At 42.9% G+C, this 21460-nt stretch overlaps 1 protein-coding gene across 2 annotated transcripts in view; it reads left to right on the top strand.

The window, feature by feature from the left end:
* gli1 (GLI family zinc finger 1) overlaps positions 1-20980 on the top strand; it is a 52212-nt gene extending 31232 nt beyond the window's left edge. The window contains exons 2-13 of one of the 2 annotated variants that reach the window (XM_066665549.1): positions 8928-9031; positions 10495-10694; positions 11536-11637; positions 11796-11994; positions 12545-12701; positions 12797-12904; positions 14031-14168; positions 14696-14845; positions 14935-15099; positions 15187-15429; positions 15557-15869; positions 16724-20980. In XM_066665549.1, coding sequence (XP_066521646.1) covers positions 8961-9031; positions 10495-10694; positions 11536-11637; positions 11796-11994; positions 12545-12701; positions 12797-12904; positions 14031-14168; positions 14696-14845; positions 14935-15099; positions 15187-15429; positions 15557-15869; positions 16724-19230 — 4353 coding nt within the window. In that variant the 5' untranslated portion in view covers positions 8928-8960 and the 3' untranslated portion in view covers positions 19231-20980. Of the gene's footprint in view, positions 1-8927; positions 9032-10122; positions 10212-10494; positions 10695-11535; positions 11638-11795; positions 11995-12544; positions 12702-12796; positions 12905-14030; positions 14169-14695; positions 14846-14934; positions 15100-15186; positions 15430-15556; positions 15870-16723 lie in introns of those variants that run through there. The other variant, XM_066665548.1, reaches the window with a different exon arrangement.
* The last annotated feature ends 480 nt before the right edge of the window (positions 20981-21460 follow it).

The raw sequence follows: 21460 nt of genomic DNA, 5'->3' as shown, positions 1-21460 counted from the left end.
AGAAGCATTGTTTTAAGGTTCTTATATGGTTTGAAGAACTGATGTGCAGTGGTTGGAGACAGAGAAGAAACTGGAGTGAGTGAATTGTTACAGGATGACTAGGCTCTAGGGATGAATCTTCTGAAACCCCACTCAAACTGCTCCATGAACTACCCAGGTGGGATTTAAAATAGGTATGGGCTGTATACACTTTTTCATACTGTCATACCATATCAAATTACTAACACGGTATGTGGTATTAACAGGTGGGCGGGGTAACAGGTAATGGCGAACAGCCACAGTCCAGCTAGGCTTATATAAGTGAGCTAACACTTATACAGACTACAGCACAGACAGTGTTTCAGCGAACTGAGGCTCAAATCACACATCACCACCACCAGTCAGTGAGCTCCCACAGCACCCTCTCCCTTTTGCACATGATTTTGCCATGTACTAACCAAAAAGGCACACAAATTTGACACACCACACACCTCATAATTCTGATATACAGTCTACTTAGTTAAATACCACAGTATACTGTATTATGGTAATACCACCCAACCCTAATAAAACCCCATTCTGTGAGCTACAACATGTAATTAAACTCTTCTAATCCGACTACCCCAGTGCAATTACACCATGTTCAGCACACTACCCTGGTGCAATTACACCCCCACCTCCCCCCAGGTTTCAGGGTTTCAGCATTCTCATCAAAAAAAAAAGGAAATCTTGAAATATCCAGTGACAGATGCACTGTCTCTGCTCAGGAACTTTGAAGCTTAGCCTTTAGGAAACCCAGAAGAGTGATGACAAGAGAGGGACAACAAAAGCGAGAGTGGGGAAGGGAGGTGAGAGAGTGAGAACGAGTGAAAGGAGATGCTCATACAGTGTAGTGGGAGGGGAGCCAAAGCACTGACTCATAGCCTTGAGTGGCAAACTCTTAACACACACTCGCACAGACACATAGTCAATTAGCATGCAGCAAGCGAGTCTAGACAGGTGCCTCCAGAGTGTATGTTCACATTCACTTATTAAAAAATGGACGTCATGAGGTGTTGGAAATAACAATAAGTTCACTCAGCAAAGCTTCAGAAGGCCATCACTTCATCCTCAATTCAGACATTTTCCCAGTAACAACTATTTTCATTTTTTTTATAAATATCTCTCTGACATTATGCTTCTTTTTTACTTGGAGTCTTGTGTTGTGTTTCATGTTGTGTCATGTCTTTGTTAAGCCCTTTGTGTCCTATGTCTGTGAAAATAGATGTATAAATACATTTTACTTACTTACTTCATGAACTGAAAGATTTTCCTAAATAATGATTTGCCGTCTGGGGTCCAGGGTCAGCTTCATCTATGCAGGATTAGCCTCCTTTTCCCCATCAATGAATGAGATGCTGCTAATGGAGGTGTATGTAGTATTTAGCTGATGTAGTAGTGTTCTCCTCCCAGGATGTTGAGCTGTCCATTGGCATGGTTTGAAAGGATGCAATGGTGCTTAAAGAAACACTGTGTAATAGTTGATGGGTGGGGGTTATGGGGTGGTTTCCTACCCTCCTCCAAAAGCTGTTTTCACATATGAACTGGACAATTAGGTCAGGGCATTTTATGGAGTTGTCATTTCACACATGTAACAAACAGCTTGAGATTTTCCATGTCAAACATGTTCTTACAGCTGGAAATGTTCAGCATGCTTTGGGTATGGGACGGCACCTTTGGTGGGACCCATGAGGGACAGCATGATTCTCAGGAACATTACCAGCGCTACTCATACATGCGCTGACTCTGACATTACACAGATTAGGTACTAGGGGGCTGGCATGATATTACAGTCCAGTGAAGCATCACGGTGATTTTAAAGTTGAAGATATAAGGTAAAAATAAAGTTTAGCGATTCTTTGCCTACTTTTTAAAACCACCTAAGCTGGCTAAAAGGTTTGAGTGATGGGGATAAAATGTAGGCTTTGGTATTATTCCTGAGGTAGGACATTGTCAGTTATTCCTTCACATTTTACTTAAAGACCTGGCAAGATCTGAACAGCTCTATATTTAATATATATGTTAAATTATATATATATGTGGTAAATCTGTATGTTATTTAGTGTGTTCCTACAAACTAAGGATGCAGAATCATATCACAATTTATAAATCATACCACTATAGCCATATCAGTGGATCAGTGATGTAAACCAACAAAGAAAAGATGCCCATTTATTAACAAGGTTTTGAAAAGCTAGGTCTCTCTGAGCTTGACAGGAAGACTAAACAAGGCCACAAATGAGGGCTTTTTGCGCAAGAGTGATGGATTGTTGTTTTCCTGATAATTCAGAAGATTAAGCGCAAACACACACAACCTACTGTATCTCAGCTGCTGAAACACATTGAAACCTGAGCTGGGCCCACGTCACAGGTCCAGTGTGTGGTCTGTGTGCAGGAGGACACTCAGCATGCAGCTCTGCCGTAAACCCTGTTTGAAAATGTAAAGGTCCTTTGCGGTGTCTCCTAGCGTTACCTCCTCCAAAAACCAAGGCATGTTTTACCTTCCTCTCTCTCTCTCTCTCTCTCTCTCTCTCTGTCTCTCCTCTGACTGCTTTCCCCTCTCATCTGTTCTTCTGTATACCACAGCCCCCTGCTTTCCTGTGGTATTTATAGTAAAAGTAGTAGGGCTCAAAATACCAGCACACACATGTTGTTAGGCCACCCATCATTATTACCATTATTATTTTATACATGATCTTTGTGGAGAACTTGTGGGTTATTACAGTGGGTTTTAAAGTGCTATTCTGGGTTGAACCTGGCCAAAATAGTATAAGCGCATGGGAGTGCAAATACTTCAGTAAGAGAACTGACATTGCAATTTGTAAAGATAAAGAGGGAACTCACTAGTTTCTATGTGTTTGTGTGTGTGTGTGTGTGTGTGTGTGTGTGTGTGTGTGTGTTTGTGTGTGTGTGTGTGTGTGTGTGTGTGTATGTGCCAGGTTTCAGCCTCTGCAGCTGGGTCCCAGCTGTGCACCTCAGCCTTTTGGTGGAGCTGTTTTCCACTCCTCATTCTCTTTCTCATCTGTTCCATCCCTCCATCCCTTTCTCTCCTTACCTCCCTCCCTTCTTCCTCCTTCCCTTAAATGGAGTTCAAAGAGATATTTGTGGTTTGGACACATTAATGAGCTAATACGCTAAAGCTGCAAGATTTCATAAATCTGAACACAGAACAGAGCCCAAGAGGAAAGGAGAGGGGTTCAGAATGCCAGTAAGAGCAGAAACATTTTTATTTAAACCAGAGATAGCTAGGTGTGTGTGTGTGTGTGAGAGAGAGAGAGAGAGAGAGAGAGAGAGAGAGAGAGAGAAACAGAGGATGATGAGTATTAACAGTAATAACAAAAATTATATATGAGTGGCAAGATCATTATGTAACAAAAATACAAAAATAGAACTTTAAGAACACAGAGGGTAAAATAGTATGTAATGGAAAGTTCAGGACGAAGAAGGAAAGACAGAAATAGAATGAAATAACAGTAATAATAGTTGTCCAACAAATTTAAAACACTGAAAAGCAGGTAGTGTTGCTGCCATACAGCTCCAGGATCTCAGGGTCTTGGGTTCAAACCCTGCCTTGGATCCCTGTCTGTAAGGAATTTGCTGTGTTCTCCCTGTGCCTGTGTAATTTTCCTCCCACAGTTCCAAAAAATCATATTGGTACGTGGACTGGTTATGTGAAATGTTTCCACAAGTGTGGGCAACTGTGTGAGTGTGTGTTGCCCTGTGATGGTCCAGGGTATGTTCCTCCGGTAGGCACCAGACCCAAGCAATAAAAAGTGGTTCCAGAAAATGATTGAATGAATGGAAAATGGATATGGAAACAGTATATTCAAATGTACAACTGTATAGAAGTGGGCAACTGTATAGGAGTAGATTTACAGCTGACTGTGCTGGACAATACTGCAAACATACAATATGTGCATCGTTTCACAATATGATATGATATGTATCACAATGTTTAGTTTTTCTGAGATAAAATAATGCCTCCTACACACTTTTACTGTCAGGTATATACTATATATTTTACAGGTTAGTACACAAAATATTAAACATACTTATATTTCGTACTAACAGGAGATGATGAAGCAATGCTGTGTCTGTAAGACATTGTTTTTTTTCACAGAACTAAAACGGAAACATACAAACTGCTCTTAGGTTTGCTTCTTAACTGGGTTAACTCCTCTAACCCAGCACACATCCCTTTCTCTGTCACCTATACTCACTAACACACACAGTTCTGCGCATGCTCAGTTTAAATCAGGCAGTAGTCATCAAGTACTCCCTAAGATCAAGTATGGACTGTCCACTATTTTTTCAGATTTTTTTCCAGATGTGAGTAACTCCTTATTTCCATTTCACATTGCATTGTAGTGGAAAGAGTGTGTATATTCAGCTTTCACACTTACATCTGCCCTATGTACTACATATTTAAGAAGTTGTTAGTATAAACGCTAAGTATGCTATTGGAATACACACTGTTTCTATTGAAAACATCCTGATTAAATGGGCTTACTATATTTCATACAGGGCACCAAAACAGGGGTTAAAAAGTTCTTTGCTGTATTAGGTTTCTGTAGAATCAAGAAATTCATTGTCAGAAACTAGTTCTCAGAAATTAATTCTTGACCTCCGAACTGAATGTTGTATGAAACTGCATGGAAATGTATTGGAATTAGGCTATTAATAGTGTTTGAGAGCATAGTAGGTAAAGAGGTATGAGCAGAAGTGGATAGAGAGAGAGAGTGAGAGGAAGAGAAGTATGTGTGTGTGTGTTTTTGTGTATTTGAGGTGAGGTGAAGGGGTAAAAACGGAGGGAGGGTGACAGGAAACCACAGGTATGCAGGAGACGGGGAGAGAGAGGGAGAGAGAGAGAGAGAGAGAGAGAGAGAGAGAGAGAGAGAGAATTAAACTCTCAGGTTGTTTAACTCACAACAGTTTACAGTTGCCATAACGACTGTTTGTGACATCACAAATGGCTTAAAGTTGGAAAAATAGGATCTTGCTGTGGGTTCCCAAAATTGTACTCTCTCGCTCTCTCTGTCTCTCACACTGTCTTTCTCTTCCTCCATCCCTGCATGTCTCGTTAGTCTCTCTCTCTCTCTCTCTTACACAAATATACAGGACTGTAGTAGTCCATCATCTGTCATCAGTCACTCAGAGTGTGTGTACTCAGAAAATGAGGGAGATCACTTTGCTGAAAGAGAATGCGCCTGATGATCACTCCACTAATGCAGTTCCTTCCGGTGCAGATAAACATGTGTTTGTTCCTTAATTCTGTTGTGATTCTGAATGCCACCTGGACTAGAAACTAGAATGGGATGAAACTGAGTGGCTAAGTTGAAACAAGCTCAGCACAAAAGAGTTTTCACACACCACGAGTTCACTTTGAGGTAATGACTGGCTCGGAAGAATGCGAGAGAGTTGGGGTGTCTGGGTTGAGGGTGGTGGGGTGTGTGTGAGGGAATGACGGGGAGGAAGGGATGAGTAGGGGTTATAAAAACAAAGGCACAATCTTAAAAACAAAGTTTACCATTGAAGAAAAACAAGGGGGTTGAAAAAGTGGGGAGGAGAACGAAGGGGTGGAAAAAAAAAGCTGCAATCTTGCTGTGGTTTGCCAAAATCGGGCCATTCCCTTCTCTCTCTCTCTCTCTCTCTCTCTCTCGCTCTTTCTGTCTGTCTCTCTCTCAGGAACAGCAAGCTACATTAGAGCTGCCATTATCCTCTCCAGCTCATAACAGCCAGAACACCCACCTCGACACTGCTTGGGAGGGAGGGAATGAGGGAAAGAAAAAGAGGGAGGGAAAAGTGGGGGGTTGGGACAAGAGAGCTTGCAAGACGAGCAGTGAGCCAAAAGGGGGTTGGTAAAGACCAGAAAGAGAGAAAGAGAGTGACTGGAAGAGAGAAGGGGGTTGGGGGCTGGAGTGGAGAGAGAGAGAAAGAGAGGGAGATGTTTGGGTTGAGTATGTACAGCCCTGCGATTTGTTTCATACTCCTTTCTCTTAGTTTGTCGTCTGGAGACAGTTTCAAACTGTTTATGCTCCTATCTGAAGGACGCAGGACAAGCGGGAAGAAACAAAGGGCACTGAAAATTAAAGATTTTGTGTGTTTCAAAGAGTAAGGGATCTGTAAAAGAGGATGAAACAGAGGAGAGAAATAAGTGAAGGGAAAGAGAGAGAAAATAAGTATATAATATATCTAACTATCATCTGTGTTGTTGTTAATATCACATATATTTAGCTGACATAATTTGGACTTGTTATGTTTAAGTGTGATTTTTTTTTTGCCTTAACGTGCTGTGGAGCGTGTTGTCTGGAATGATGGATTCCATTTAGTCTGGATTGAGTGTTTATGAGCCATATTTACTCAGCCAACTTTGTTACTCAGCCTCACAGATGCCCAGAAAACTGGAGACTATTACTTCAGCTAAAGAGGGATGAACTCCCTGGCAGGGCCCTTAATTTGAGAAGAAATACTGGATGAGCAGGTGTCTACAAACATTTGGCCACACCAAGCATTCTATCAAGTCTCTGATATATGTACAGAAGAGAGGGATAGCTGCAAAAAAGGAAAATGGAAAGGGATCCATGTTCACAAACTGTGAATGAGCGCTGAGTTAAGTGCAGGGTCAGTTACGGTGTGAAGAGTGAGAAGTTAAACACAGTGGTCATAGGGAGGCAGAACTGACCATTGTGTCATAGGCTGGTTTCACGCTCCATGAAGAAGCAATACCTGCTATATAATTATTTTATCGAGGCAGAATTTCCACCGTAGCAGCACAGACATGTTGTTGCTGCAGGAATAGATGTGACTGTTGTGACCTGGATGAAAGCCAGAGCAGAGTGCAATGATAACTAAGGGTCAAGTGTGAGAAAGGACCATGGGTTAATAACTATTCGCAGCATTATTTGTTAGTGTTATATAATCGGTTACATTCGCATGCAGTATAAAGGGTAAAAGTGATTTGTTTTATTTAAATAATAATAATAATAATAATAATAATAGTAATAGGGGCGGCACGGTGGTGCAGCAGGTAGGTGTCGCAGTCACACAGATCCAGGGACCTGGAGGTTGTGGGTTCGATTCCCGCTCCGGGTGACTGTCTATGAGGAGTTGGTGTGTTCTCGCTGTGTCCGCGTGGGTTTCCTCCGGGTGCTCCGGTTTCCTCCCACAGTCCAAAAACACACGTTGCAGGTGGATTGGCGACTCAAAAGTGTCCGTAGGTGTGAGTGAATGTGTGTGTGTCTGTGTTGCTCTGTGAAGGACTGGCGCCCCCTCCAGAGTGTATTCCCGCCTTGCGCCCAATGATTCCGGGTAGGTTCTGGACCCACCGCAACCCTGAACTGGATAAGCACTTACAGATAATGAATGAATGAATGAACAATAATAATAACATGCATAATTCAAATGTTAAGCTGTAATTCTTCCAGAGTAGTGGAGGTATTGTAAAATGTTCTGCTCTAGAGAACTTTCCAGGACAGGATTGTTTCCAGTGGTGGTGGGAACTTTACTTTTCCAAAAGAAAATGGTTGGAACTGTCCCTTTAGGATCTTTCTTTTTGACTTTTATATTGAATGAGGAAATGAATTGATCCAGTCATCCACGTTTTTGCAGTTTGATCATTGATTATTGAGTTCATTCTGTTCCTGGTCAGTTTTCATTTGACTACTTAGTTGTGTACAAAAATGTGTTTATGTTCTTTAATGCCAGGACTAGACCTTTTCTTCAGTGTCAAAATACTCGAACATGAAAATATAGGTAATGGCTTTACTCTTCAGTTTGCTGTAACTGAGAATGAATTAATAGCAAATCACACTAGGCTTGTGTTATCACTGGCAGGAACTCTGTAAGGGTTAAATACTGACCTTTCTCAATTCTGCCTCCTCTGTAAAGCTCCTCTGTGGCTCTGAGACGGTGCAGGCTGGGCAGGATACTGCTGCACCTGTAAAAGCATGGCGTGTACGTTACTTTTTTCCATCTCTTTTTAGAGAGATCAGCAGTCTCCATAAGTGCACACACACACACACACACACACACACACACAGAGAGACTGAGAGAGAGAGGGAGACGTAAGCTTTCCCACAAAATCACAGACAAAAACACACATTTACAGCCCGAAACCCTATGCTTTCATTTTCTCCACACGCCCAGTCTAGCCTTCCCCATGACGGACTCTAAATTTTCTGCCCATTCCCTGGCCTCCTCTCAATGCTGTTCAAGTTATTTAAGTTGATATAAACACATCTGTATATAACCTCATACACAAATACTTTCACACACTTTAGGTATAATCAATCTGCAGACTCTCTCTCTCTCCGTTACTGAGACACCTGCCATACACTGTGCATTTAGTCACTGACACATTAACACTTGTTCTGTCTCACACACACACACACACACACACACTCTCTCTCTCCCTCAGCGATGCAAAGCCACTGCTTTCTGTCTCACACAAATCTCAGTCATGCTCCCTGATGATTCTGACAGATGTGTGTGTGTGTGTGGGTGTGTGTTTGTAGCTTCATGTCTCATTGATGGGACCTCCCTTACAGCATTCAGTTCAGCTGCAGCTTCATAAGAGTTATCCATATAGTAAATCCAACACATTAGTGCACGTGTTACCGGATATACACCTCACAACACACACATGCAGCATGTGTTTGGATGTTAGTGATGATCATATGGTAACATGTAAATTAACTGAACTCATAAAATACATATCCTCTCTTATGCGCAAACATTAACACTGTTTTGATTCAAAGTTTAGCTTTTTTCAAGCATTTTCCGGCTTTTTTAACATTTATCAGTGATGATTGGGACTTTGAAGGAATGAGCAAGCCACTTCAGACAAGTTGTCAGACGTTTTAAACATCATGCATAAAAACCATTACCAATGTGTGTCCGTGTTCTCACAGGGCCTGTTGGGAGTGGAGGGTGAGCTGGTCTCAATGCCAGTGGACATGCAGCCACACCAGGGGCTGTATCACTACAACACCGCTGTAAATCACCCAAGCAAAGGGTAAGTTCTGTGTTTACAGCCGAGCCCTGTACATTCAGTGGGACAGCGAGCAGCCTGGGAGAAATAGAGCTGCTCTATAGGGCTGAATATTCTTGGGGTGGGTTTGTCCACAAATGAACTGAACGTTGCTGTACTGAACATTTAAAGTGAACCACACACCTATTTCTGGTTTGTGGCTTGAATGCTGACACTCACTGCCAGGTAGTTGTGGTTGTAACGGCACAGCAATAGTGTGTGGTTGCTTCTGACAGATCTAACCAACTCTTCTATGGGTAGTGGCTCTGGCTCTGTCTCATTTGGTTAAATTTCAGCACCTAAATCTAAAAATTAATGTTGAAGAAGTAGGCTAACATTAAAATTACTCTTATCCAAACTATTTAAAAAAAAAAAAAACAGTGACCAGTGTAACTACACAGCTACAACCCGAGGGGAGATTTACAGTGGAATTACAGTGGCAAACTTTCTGTCCTTTTTCTCCAGGTTCTGATATTGTTATAGGCTCCTCCCCTTTTCCCCCCTTGTCCACCCTCCTCTTGCAGAATGCCACCCAGGTTGAGCCAGCCTCAACCTCTCTCTCTCGCTCTGTCTCTCTCTCTCTCTCTGGGGTAACCTGAGTGGTGTTTGGTCAGTCATGCGGAGAGTAGCAGCTCCCTGACCAGTCAGTAATAAGCAGCTGTCAGAGAGAGAGAGAGAGAGAGAGAGAGAGTGAGAGAGAGAGAGAGAGACAGAGAGAGTTCACTAGGGCTATTGGAGAGGGGCAGAAAGAGGGACAGAAAAAGAGGAGAAGAAAGAAAGTGTGCAGGAGAGAAAGGGGTGCAGAAAAAATGGGGAGAGGACATAAAAGGAGGTAGAAACCAGGGGGAAGGGGGGCTTGGTGGATTAGTTCAAGGAGATTAGGCTGCTGTAGAATACGCACGATGTTCAGAGAGAATTACACAGAGCGGGCTCAGCGGAGAACATGGTGAAAGAGAGGGAGGAGAGGAAAGACTGGAGGGATGAAGGGGCCAAGGAGAGTAACAGTGTGTGTCTGAGAGAGAGAGAGAAAGAGAGAGACAGAAAGAGAGAAAGAGACAGGCAGAAAAGAAGACAGGACTGTAGGAATGTGGGAATTCCCCTGCTATGTTCTCAGACTTGCCTCACTTCTCAGAAGAGGCACTTGCTGCCACCCAGTGGCCAAGAGGTGATATCACAAGGCTCTTAAATATTTCTCATGCTCTCAGCCCTTAGATGGGAGGGGGGGGGCTGACAGTCCAACACTTGATTAACTGCTCAAACACCTGCCTAATGTACTTATTAAGTCACTATTAATAACTTTATTTACATCTCGGCGATTAAATTCGTCTGTACATTTTTGAGACCAAAATCCTCACACATACCAGTACAGTATCAGGGACATAGTAATATAAAAAATATGTTTCTACAAACCGTAAGGAAGTCGTATTATGTTTTTTTTTTATTCCTAGTCTGGCGCCGTCGGTGAGATCGCAGTACAGTGAGGTGTCGCCTGTGTGTGTGGCGCCCCCTTGTGGCCAGCCTGCACAGAGCAGAACAATGTACAACCCATCCCTCACCCCTGGAGCCTGCATGGATCCCTACATGCGGCCCCACCAAGTACCCCCGCCCCATGGCATGATGGGACACCGCAGCATGCCACCCCCTGACGGTGAGTGCCCGCCTGCTCTGTAAATGCCATGTTGTAATATCTCACAAACTGAAGGGTTTATCTTATGAACGTGCAAAGAAAGAAGAATAAAATCTCTGAATTTTCCCCAGTTGTTCTCTCATTACCTTAATCTGTGTTTCCTAAATTTTTCTTCCCTTACGTAAATGGGAATACTTTTAAGCCCCTCTACTCTGACACACAGGTTCATGTCTTTATTGCTTCCAGACTCCACTGGAATTTACTTTAAACTGAGTAATTAATATACAACTAAAACTTCATATTGGACCAAACACAATAAAATGACGGCTCACTTGGGATTGTTACAAGTGACATGCATTATGTATTTTATTCAGGTGCTTTGCTGCCCCCCAGTGGGGTGTGTGCCCTCACTTTGGGAACCACTGACCTAAATAAACCTTTGATTTAGAGAAGCACTGCTGCAACACACACCATACACTGCAATTTATCACTGGTATTTTTAGAAAACAAAGCACAGAGGTATCACAGAGGTTGTGCAAGGACCAGCTAATGCTCAAAGCTTATCAAGAGCAACTACTGAATTCTCTGTCAGTTTTAAGAGCCTGGTAGTCCATGTATGAAGACCAGCTAGAAGTGTGTTGCCGTACTCAAACCTTAAGGTGACAAGACACTGAATAAGCACACAGGTGGCCTCCCAAGAGAGAAAGAGTAGAATCCTCCATATGTTGTAGAGGAACCTGATGATCGAGTCGAGGTGTGCAACATGAGCTGAGAACGATGACTGGTCTGATAACTGCAGGGATGAAGTAGTTCTCCAACGTAAGATGTGAAATCTTATGCCTTGTTCCTCTATATGTTTCAGGAGGCAACGTCACGCCTTACTGTAGCCAAAGTAATATGATGTCAGCTCATCATGGCTTCCTGCACAACCAATCAGGCTCGGAACACATGGCTTCAGGAGATGGTGAGAAGGCACTGGCATTGTGAGGGCACATGTGACCAATCATTTCATCAGAACAACACATTAATTATTTTAAGAAAGCAAACATATTTTTGTATTTCTGAAATTCAGAAAGTAAATGCAAGAGGTTTTACCCTTCGCTGTATTTCTTTATGTACCAGGATCACGTTTCTCTACACCTCGTTCTATACTGAAGCTGAGTAAGAAGCGTGCTCTGTCCATCTCACCCCTGTCTGATGCTAGTGTGGATCTCCAGACGGTTATTCGCACCTCTCCCAACTCTTTGGTGGCGTTTGTTAACTCTCGCTGTGGGCAAAACTCTGCCAGTTCATATGGACACCTCTCAGTGGGGGCCATGAGGTAAATCTCATGTCATAAAGTTATATGTATGGGTTACAATATAGTGCCTTACATCAGTATCCAACAAATTGAAGCCACAAGAAAACTAACATTTTTGAGAATGTCTAATCAAGCAGACATAAATATGCTAAGCTAAAATAGCTAATGACAAATGGGGATAGTTATGTTACAATAAGGATGGCTGCTACTACTGTTTTAGCTATGCCTCTGTACGTTTCCATAGGTAACAGTATGTAATACACCATAGTAAACCATGGGTTTGTTTAAGGCAAGTGTGTAATGATGATTGCATGCAGTTTGCACAGTACTAATTGGTGGGTATAAGCTTCCATTGCTTGTTAGCTACATTATAAGCCTCAAAGCTCAAGGGCACCGAACATATCACCACAATGATCTGGAGGAGGGTGACAACTGTGTAAGTTTTAACAATCTATTTGTTTAACACTTTCAGCTCCATTGCAGACTGTTTCTCAATTTGTAGAAAACAACAGTTCAGTAATGCTGACTTCATATCCTGTCAAATTTACATGTGTCTTTTTCTTATCTTCAGTCCATCGATGGGTTACTCACCCTCAATGAACTACCAGTCCAGGCCTCAGGGGAATATGTATGGAAATCCACTTGGTCACCCCCCAGCTCCAGTTGGCCCTCAAACTCGTCTGCCTCCCCACAATCCTCGCCTACATGTGCCCCCCAAACACGGACATGTAAGACAGCGCTTTCTTTTCATTTCACTACAGAGATATATAGCTGTGGTATTACGTATTTATCAGGGATTTGACTAGTGATGATGTGTCTCTAGCTGAAGACGGAACCTGTGTTAGGCAGTGTGATGGACGGCATTAACGTGAAGAGCTTAGAGGAGCATTCAGAAGGAGATGTGGCCAGTCCGTCCTCAACTGGAACTCAGGTATCACATCTGAACCATTCATAAGTAATAGATCATAATTAATATCTCGTTGTAGCCGTACAATGGTAATATCACTTTCAACACTGTTTCATATCAAACTCTCTGAATGACTGTTTGCCCTGCAACAATTCAGTAATGCAGACTTCTGTGAACTGTATATACAGTTATTTAGGTAAATATTCATGCACAAGGGGTGTTCAAAGTTTTCTGTAGCAGTATAATCTACTAATCCTGCAGGTCATTTTCTAAATGTTCTAGGATCTTTTTTGAATGTATATATAGAAAACATCAGTTAATTTAGATCATTTGTATTGTTATTATTGCTAAGCAAAAATAAACCATTATGAGAAACACAAATGTGCTGATGAAAACGAAGGACTTAAAAAGTTAGTCATCCATCCTACACGCTTAGTCCTGAGTAATTTTTACCTGCTCCCAAATTTGAAGAAATATCTCTGTGGAAAGTGATTTTACAGAAGACAGCAATAAATGATTACGTTTAGATCTAACAAATGAGGTTTATGATTATTATAGAGACAAATACACATCAAACCTATATAAAACATTGAACATCCCTCTAATATATTTGTCATTGATACTGTAATGACAACAATAGAAAGTTTTAAATTGTGCTCTGAAATAACAGGAAGTGTTGAAGTTAGTGCTATGAGCAGTGTTTTCACTGTTTACTCCGTTTGTTACATTACATGGAGACACCGGTTAACTAAGGAGTAATACATTTAGTAATACTATATACCTATTACTTCTCCCTGTGTCCGCGTGGGTTTCCTCCGGGTGCTCCGGTTTCCTCCCACAGTCCACACACACGTTGGTAGGTGGATTGGTGACTCAAAAGTGTCCGTAGGTGTGAGTGATTATTTGTGTGTGTGTGTGTGTGTTGCCCTGTGAAGGACTGGCGCCCCCTCCAGGGTGTATTCCCGCCTTGCGCCCAATGATTCCAGGTAGGCTCTGGACCCACCGTGACCCTGAACTGGATAAGCGGTTACAGATGAATATATACCTATTGCTCTTGGTTTAAGCTCATTCAGCTTGTTAATTTACTCCTCATTGAGCATGTAGTTATTACTTTCAACGTCATCTACCATATAAAATGTGTGTTTTGCAGGATCCGCTTCTTGGTCTCCTGGAGGGTCGAGATGATCTGGACAAAGAGGAGAAACCAGAGCCTGAGGCCATTTATGAGACTAACTGTCATTGGGAAAACTGCACCAAGGAGTTTGACACCCAGGAGCAGCTTGTGCATGTAAGACAACGAGACAGAATGACACACTGCATGAGTTAATATGGGTGGGGCTGCATAACTCTGTTGAACAGGCTGATTAATATTTTAAATAATTTGTTCTTGTGACATCACAAGAACAACAAATGAAAAATGTGCCTGTTTTTGCATCTTAAGTCAAGCATAGTGGTCTACCTTGACATTACCAAAGATCATTGTTAGGTATTGGATTGAATGTGCGATTTTGTGTGTTGCCTTGTGACTGGCGTCCTGGATAAGCGGTTACAGACAATAAAAGAATGAATATAAATGGCCTGAAATGTTGTTCTACGCACATTACAGCACAGTGTAGATATAAGGTATTGTAAAACAAATACAGAATATACAAGAAATACACAGATAATAAACACATGACAATAAATTCACAAAAAGCAAGTCAAATTCAATTTTCAGTTTGAGTCTGTATAGGAGTGCAGTATACTGTACAAATGCTATAGATTCATTCTATAATTCTTTAATCTATAATATATTTCACTGATTTTGTTCTCTAGCACATCAATAATGAGCATATCCATGGTGAGAAGAAGGAGTTTGTGTGCCACTGGAAGGACTGCTCTCGTGAGCAGAGACCTTTCAAAGCTCAGTACATGCTGGTGGTTCACATGCGGAGACACACCGGAGAAAAACCTCACAAGTGCACTGTAAGTGTGTACATGTATATGTGTGTGTGACTGTATATGTCACCTATAATGTGTGCTCTGTCTTAATTTTGAATGTTTGTGTGAACTAGTTTGAGGGTTGCAACAAGGCATACTCTCGTCTGGAGAACCTGAAAACCCACCTCCGTTCACACACCGGTGAGAAACCATATGTGTGTGAGCATGAAGGATGTAACAAGGCTTTCTCCAATGCTTCTGACCGTGCCAAGCACCAGAACAGAACACACTCCAATGAGGTACAAACCAGATCAAACGTCAGACATACAGACCAATTTCATTTTATACCAGCTTCTCTAACTTCATTTTATACTTCTTATCCCTAGAAACCCTATGTGTGCAAAATCCCTGGATGTACAAAACGTTACACAGACCCAAGCTCTCTGCGTAAGCATGTGAAGACAGTCCACGGGCCTGAAGCTCATATCACTAAGAAACACCGCGGGGACACGGGACCTCGGCCCCCTGGCTCAGGCCTAACCCCTGCAGGCCAAGGTTCAGAATTGCTTGTAGAAAAAGAGGAGAAGACCAGAGAAGACTGCAAGCTGCTTGCTCCAGAAAATGCAATGGTCAGATACTGTTTTATTACTTTCAAATATTTCCCTCTTCTATTAATTAATTCTGATACTTAAACTGTTCAAAATCAGAGTGCTCTATTTCTAGACTGATTTTGCACCTCTCTCATATATTCTTAAGAAGTCTCAGCCAAGTCCTGGTGGCCAGTCATCATGCAGTAGCGAGCGCTCACCACTGGGGAGTGCCAACAACAACGACAGCGGTGTGGAAATGAATCTGAATGCAGCAGGGAGTCTAGAGGATCTCACAGCTCTGGAGGATGGAGGGGGCCACAGTGCAACAGAGCCGAATGGAGGAGTGGGTTCTGGGGGGATGGGCATGTCTGCACAAGCTCTAAAGAGGCTGGAAAACCTGAAGATTGATAAACTCAAGCAAATCCGCAGGCAAACACCACCAGGTCGGAGTGCAGGAAACAAACTACCAGCAATTTCAGGTACAGGAGGGACTTATTAATGGTGCTACAAACTATTGTAGTTGTATGTATAATTGTTTCTTCAGTTGTGTCTTTAAAAAATTTTAATTTTCTGAATTCCAAGCTATCGAGGCAGAATTTCCACCGTAGCAGCACAGACATGTTGTTGCTGCAGGAATAGATGTGACTGTTGTGACCTGGATGAAAGGGTTCATGGTGATGAGAGTTTGAACAGTTAAAGCCAGAGCAGAGTGCAATGATAACTAAGGGTCAAGTGTGAGAAAGGACCATGGGTTAATAACTATTCGCAGCATTATTTGTTAGTGTTATATAATCGGTTACATTCGCATGTAGTATAAAGGGTAAAAGTGATTTGTTTTATTTAAATAATAATAATAATAATAATAATAGTAATAGGGGCGGCACAGTGGTGCAGCAGGTAGTGTCACAGTCACACAGCTCCAGGGACCTGGAGGTTGTGGGTTCGATTCCCGCTCCGGGTGACTGTCTGTGAGGAGTTGGTGTGTTCTCCCCGTGTCCGCGTGGGTTTCCTCCGGGTGCTCCGGTTTCCTCCCACACTCCAAAAACACACGTTGCAGGTGGATTGGCAACCCAAAAGTGTCCGTAGGTGTGTCTGTGTTGCCCTGTGAAGGACTGGCGCCCCCTCCAGGGTATTCCTGCCTTGCGCCCGATGATTCCAGGTAGGCTGTGGACCCCCCTGCGACCCTAAATTGGATAAGCGGTTACAGATAATGGATGGATGTATGAATTCCAAGCTTATAATTTAACTACACTTTCTGTAACATGCATTAATTTCTTACCTATTACGATGTTTAATGACACCTGTTTACGTCATTTACTCTTCTTCTCCTTAGCTTCAGGTGAGATGCTGGCCATGTGTGGGCCTTCCCCCTTGCTGTCTAACCGCCGTGTGATGGAGCTCTCCACCCCTGAGCTGGGTGGTGTAGGAATTGGAGTCAGCGGAATGACCATGCCCTGCCCACCCAACGACCGCCGCGGGAGTGGTACAAGCAGCCTCAGCTCTGCTTACACAGTGAGCCGCAGATCCTCTATGGTATCTCCTTACCTATCCAGCCGACGCTCCAGTGATGTATCTCAGGTGGGAACAGGTGGGCACTCTCAGTCTGCCATGGGAAATGACATAGGTGGGGACCCATTATCACCAGAGAGCAACCGCAAAGTGTGTCAAAGCACCAGTGGACTGCCTGGTTTACCTAGTCTCACCCCTGCGCAACAGTACAGTTTGAAGGCTAAATATGCAGCAGCAACTGGTGGCCCACCACCAACACCACTACCTAACATGGAGCAACCTGGGACCCCTGGCAGACGTGCTTTTATGCATGAGTACCAGGGCCAGCCACTGCCAGCTTTCCTTCACCAAGGCACTGCCAGGAGACACAGTTCCAACACTGAGTATGGCACAGGAATAATCTACCCACACCAGGCACCTGGCAACAACACAAGGCGGGCCAGTGATCCGGTTCGCTCTGGTGGCGACCCTCAAAGTCTGCCCAAGGTGCAACGCTTTAACAGCTTGAGTAACATGGCAATCATGGGCCGCAGAAATGCGCTGCAGCACTGTGGGTCTGATGCAAACCTCACAAGGCACATATACTCACCACGACCACCAAGCATTTCTGAGAATGTGATGATGGAGGCCATGGCCATGGAACCTCAGGGGAATCACACAGAGGGTAGTACGATGCAAGGTGGAGAGAGAGCTTACATGGGCTTTCAGCAGTCTCAACACCAATCTCACCCAGGCAACCAGCTATCACCTGGACACGAAGGCATAGGATGCATGGAAGCTACCTACCAATCGCAGATGCAGGGGCAGTACCAAGGCCAGCGTGGGGAAATTGGTACTGGAGGAGTTGTGGGTCAGAATGACATGGCAAATGCTCTCCTCCAACAAGCTGAGTACAGTATGAGCACCTGTCAGCTCAGCCCATCTGGGCCACAGTATCCAAGCCTGGGTCAGGCTAATGATGGACCGGGACCTTGGGGACAGAACAACCAGCTCCAGAATCCCAGTGCTGGTGTCCAAGCAGGCATTCAGTTCCAAGACACAGGAATGCAAACACAGCAGTATTCTCAAGGTATGTATGATTCCAGTGTTGACCATACCCGTCAGAGAGTCACTATTAAACCAGAACAGTTTCATCCAGCCTTGGGGTCCAGTGCCTGCCAAAATGCCAAGCCTCTTCAGCAGCATCATCAACCTAGTGTTATGGAGCTATGCCAGCAAGGATACCCATCACAAACCCAAGAGCAGGGTCTACTGAGCAAGTCCTCAAACCCAAGCTGTGACTTCCATCATGGTCAGATGAAAGCTCAGACTGGTCATGGCCAGCAGCAAAACCAGGCTGGATCATTCCCCAGTGGAGGAAGTTTGAGTCTTGGCTGTGCAGGCTCTGTGCTCACTGAGGGTCGGAGATCTCAGACACCAATGCTGCAAGTGAAGGAAATGATGGTCCGGAACTATGTGCAGTCACAGCAGGCACTCCTCTGGGAACAACACCAAGAGCAGCAAGCAGCAGATACCACTATCTCTGGGAAGACAGAAAGCATCGAAATGGTAGGACAGCCATCCATGTTGCAGCACAGCCCTCAAAGTCAGCAGCCCAACCCTAACATTTACCATAACAATTACCAAGGCTACTCAAATCAGAATGTCATGAGTCCCCCTGCGCACAGTCGACTGTCCAGTACGGTGCCAGTCAAGGAACAGATGAGTGGCATGCAGAGTTCCTGCTACGGTCATGACATGGTTCCACACCCACCACAGGTGAGAAAGCCCCTAAGTCGTCAAAACAGTCTTTCGCAGCAAGCAAGTGGGGCATATCTGGGCAGCTCCCCCAACTTGAGCCCTAGCCATGCCACTGCTAGTCCCAGAAGAGGAGTACGGTTACCACCTGTTCAGCAACAGCAGCAACACCCAGAAAATTTCTATTACTCTGGCCAGATTCACATGCACCATAATGTGGACAAGCCTCTTGAACACCAAGATGGAACATGCCTACCCCAGCAGCACCTTGCAGGGATAGAACCTTCTACAAAGACCGCAACATTGGCCTATTCTGAGTCTGCATCTATGTCCAATACCTTGGAGAACCTGGACTTGGAGAATGCTCAAATTGACTTTGCGTCCATCATTGATGACCCAGATCCTTCATCCTACAGTCCAGTAAACCCACCTGTGGGGCACCAACTTTCCTCTTCCCAAGCCTCTTCCCGTCTTACAACTCCACAAAATTCCATTACTCTGCCTTCTGGTCTCTCCAACATGGCTATTGGGGATATGACCTCCATGCTGACGTCCCTTGCTGGGGAAAACAAATATCTGAACACACTGTCCTAAAGGGTCTCCTTACCTCTTGTACTGGGTTGTAAGATGAGGGCCACCATTCTGTCAGTATGGAAATAAAATTACCTATATTTTCTCCAGATAAATGACCCTCAAAACCAAAGGTTCTGCTGGACCTTCTTATACTCACTGTTGATAGTGAGCTGCACTAGACTGGACTGATCTCTAAGAATTAATTCATTCAACTTTTCTACAGGATCTTACCCTTTTTGTGTTTGTTGGTTTTATTTGTTTAATAATGTTTTCTCAAACATTACATTAGATTTCATTATCAGAACTAAACTGGCATTCCAGTTGCCATGATGGGTCTGTTGATAATGAAATTTATTTTGTTTAAATGTAAATATATTATACTTTTAAATCAGCTATGGACTGTATATTGAGACAGTGATACAAAAAATCATCTACTTTATGAAATTTATGGGGAATAGTAAGAGTCTTAGAGAGCATATTTCATTTTGAGGTACTCTACAAACCACTCTCTCAAATAAAATATTTGGTACAACAGGTCTTAAGTGCCTTTGCCGTTTGTAGCATATGTTTTTTTTTTTACAGGTACAATAGTGATTATCTAGAGAACAACAAAAACAATCAGGTAGCTGGAGCAGGTACAAAACTCTGAAACTCACAATGACCCAGTCATGCAGTGCAGTATTCAAAGCCTTAGTCTCTTTATATTGCTGATTACTATTCAAGTGAATGTGGCAAGATAGTAAAACAAAGTTTGGATCCATTGGAACCCTTTTTTTTTCTCTAATTTCCTAATTTGTTTTCAGACATGTAGCTTTAGTCAAATTGCACTGAGTTACTGTTGCATGTTCTCCATTGTTTAAAGGCCTGGATGCACTAAGCCATTTGTGCTGACCATATTTTGGCAGTTGTTGATATGGAAATATATTTAGTTTATGGAAAAGTTATATAGAGTTAGCATTTCAGCATTCTGTCAGAAGGGTAGATGTACTATAAAAATAAGCAAAATAATCAGGATTACATTTATATATATTTGTGGGGTCTGTAATTGCAGAGTGTCCTATTCCTCATACTGCGACAGATAACAAAACCTTCTTCTTGGTGCTTCCAGGCCATAAACACACCACATCATTAAAGCTAGCATTGCACTCTTAGCATTGCACTGTCAACAGCACTGAGCTAAAGAAAAATTATGTTAAGGACATATAGTTCTGTTTTAGTGTAGTTTTTACAGTATGATGTGTGGTATCGCATTCAAGCAGTATCCAGTTGACAAGCTAAAAGTCTTGATGTCCTTTGTGTTAGCACACTTTAATGTGATGTCTCACAACAGTGTGAAGGACTCTTAAGTATTAAAAGAGGGCAGGCTATGGTTTCCACCCCAAACAAATCCCAGTGTTTCCTTACAGCTGTCCATGGCATACCAAAGATGATTGGCACTGAGAAGAGTGCATGGGCACCCTTTCATAATAACAGTCATGTGGCTGTGCCTTCATAGTGCTGATAGAGAATGTAATTTTTTAACATTTCTTTCTTTTTTTTTCCAAGAAAATGAAAACATTTTGTGGATTTTGCATTTCTCTGTGTGTTGTTCTGGTATCTGTCACAGTTCAAATGTTTTGCTGGCAAAAGAGCATTAATGTAATCAAGCAGTTTTTATGCTAGCAGTTATTACACCTATTTACAGTGTTATATTTTTTGCATACCATTTTCTACATTTTTATACAAAAGTAAAGGTACTATATTTTACCTGTTTATTAATAAACACAGCCTGTGATGGAAGCAAAGCCTGTGTTGTCACATCTTTTAAGTTTGTGTGTTAATAATTATGCTATTTGATATTTTTAATACACATATTCCTATTTCAACACATTCTAGAAAAAAAAGAAGCACTTTCTAGTTCTACAGTTAGACTGTAGTTTATCAGTTTTTCTACATGCTTTTTTATCCCCATTTCACCCTGCTCTTTAGTGGTCAGGACCCTCACAGAACCACCAAAGAACAGAGATACTTTGGATGGTAGATAATTCTCAGTGCTGCAGTGACACGGCAGAGCTACTTGAGTGTGGCTGTGTCTGATCCACTCATACTAGCACAACACACCTTACCACCAACACATTACCACTGTGTCAGTGTCACTGCAGCACTACAGTATGATCTGCAACCCTAATCATACCTGCTATGTGGAGGTCCTGTTGGGGACCTGAGCATCGAAGAGCAGAGTGAAATGGGGATAGATGGAGCACACACTATA

The sequence above is a fragment of the Hoplias malabaricus genome, chromosome 3 (assembly GCF_029633855.1).
Source record: "Hoplias malabaricus isolate fHopMal1 chromosome 3, fHopMal1.hap1, whole genome shotgun sequence".
NCBI lineage: Eukaryota > Metazoa > Chordata > Actinopteri > Characiformes > Erythrinidae > Hoplias > Hoplias malabaricus.
Note: the sequence above shows the minus strand (reverse complement) of the source record. Positions and strands in the feature narration are given on the sequence as shown.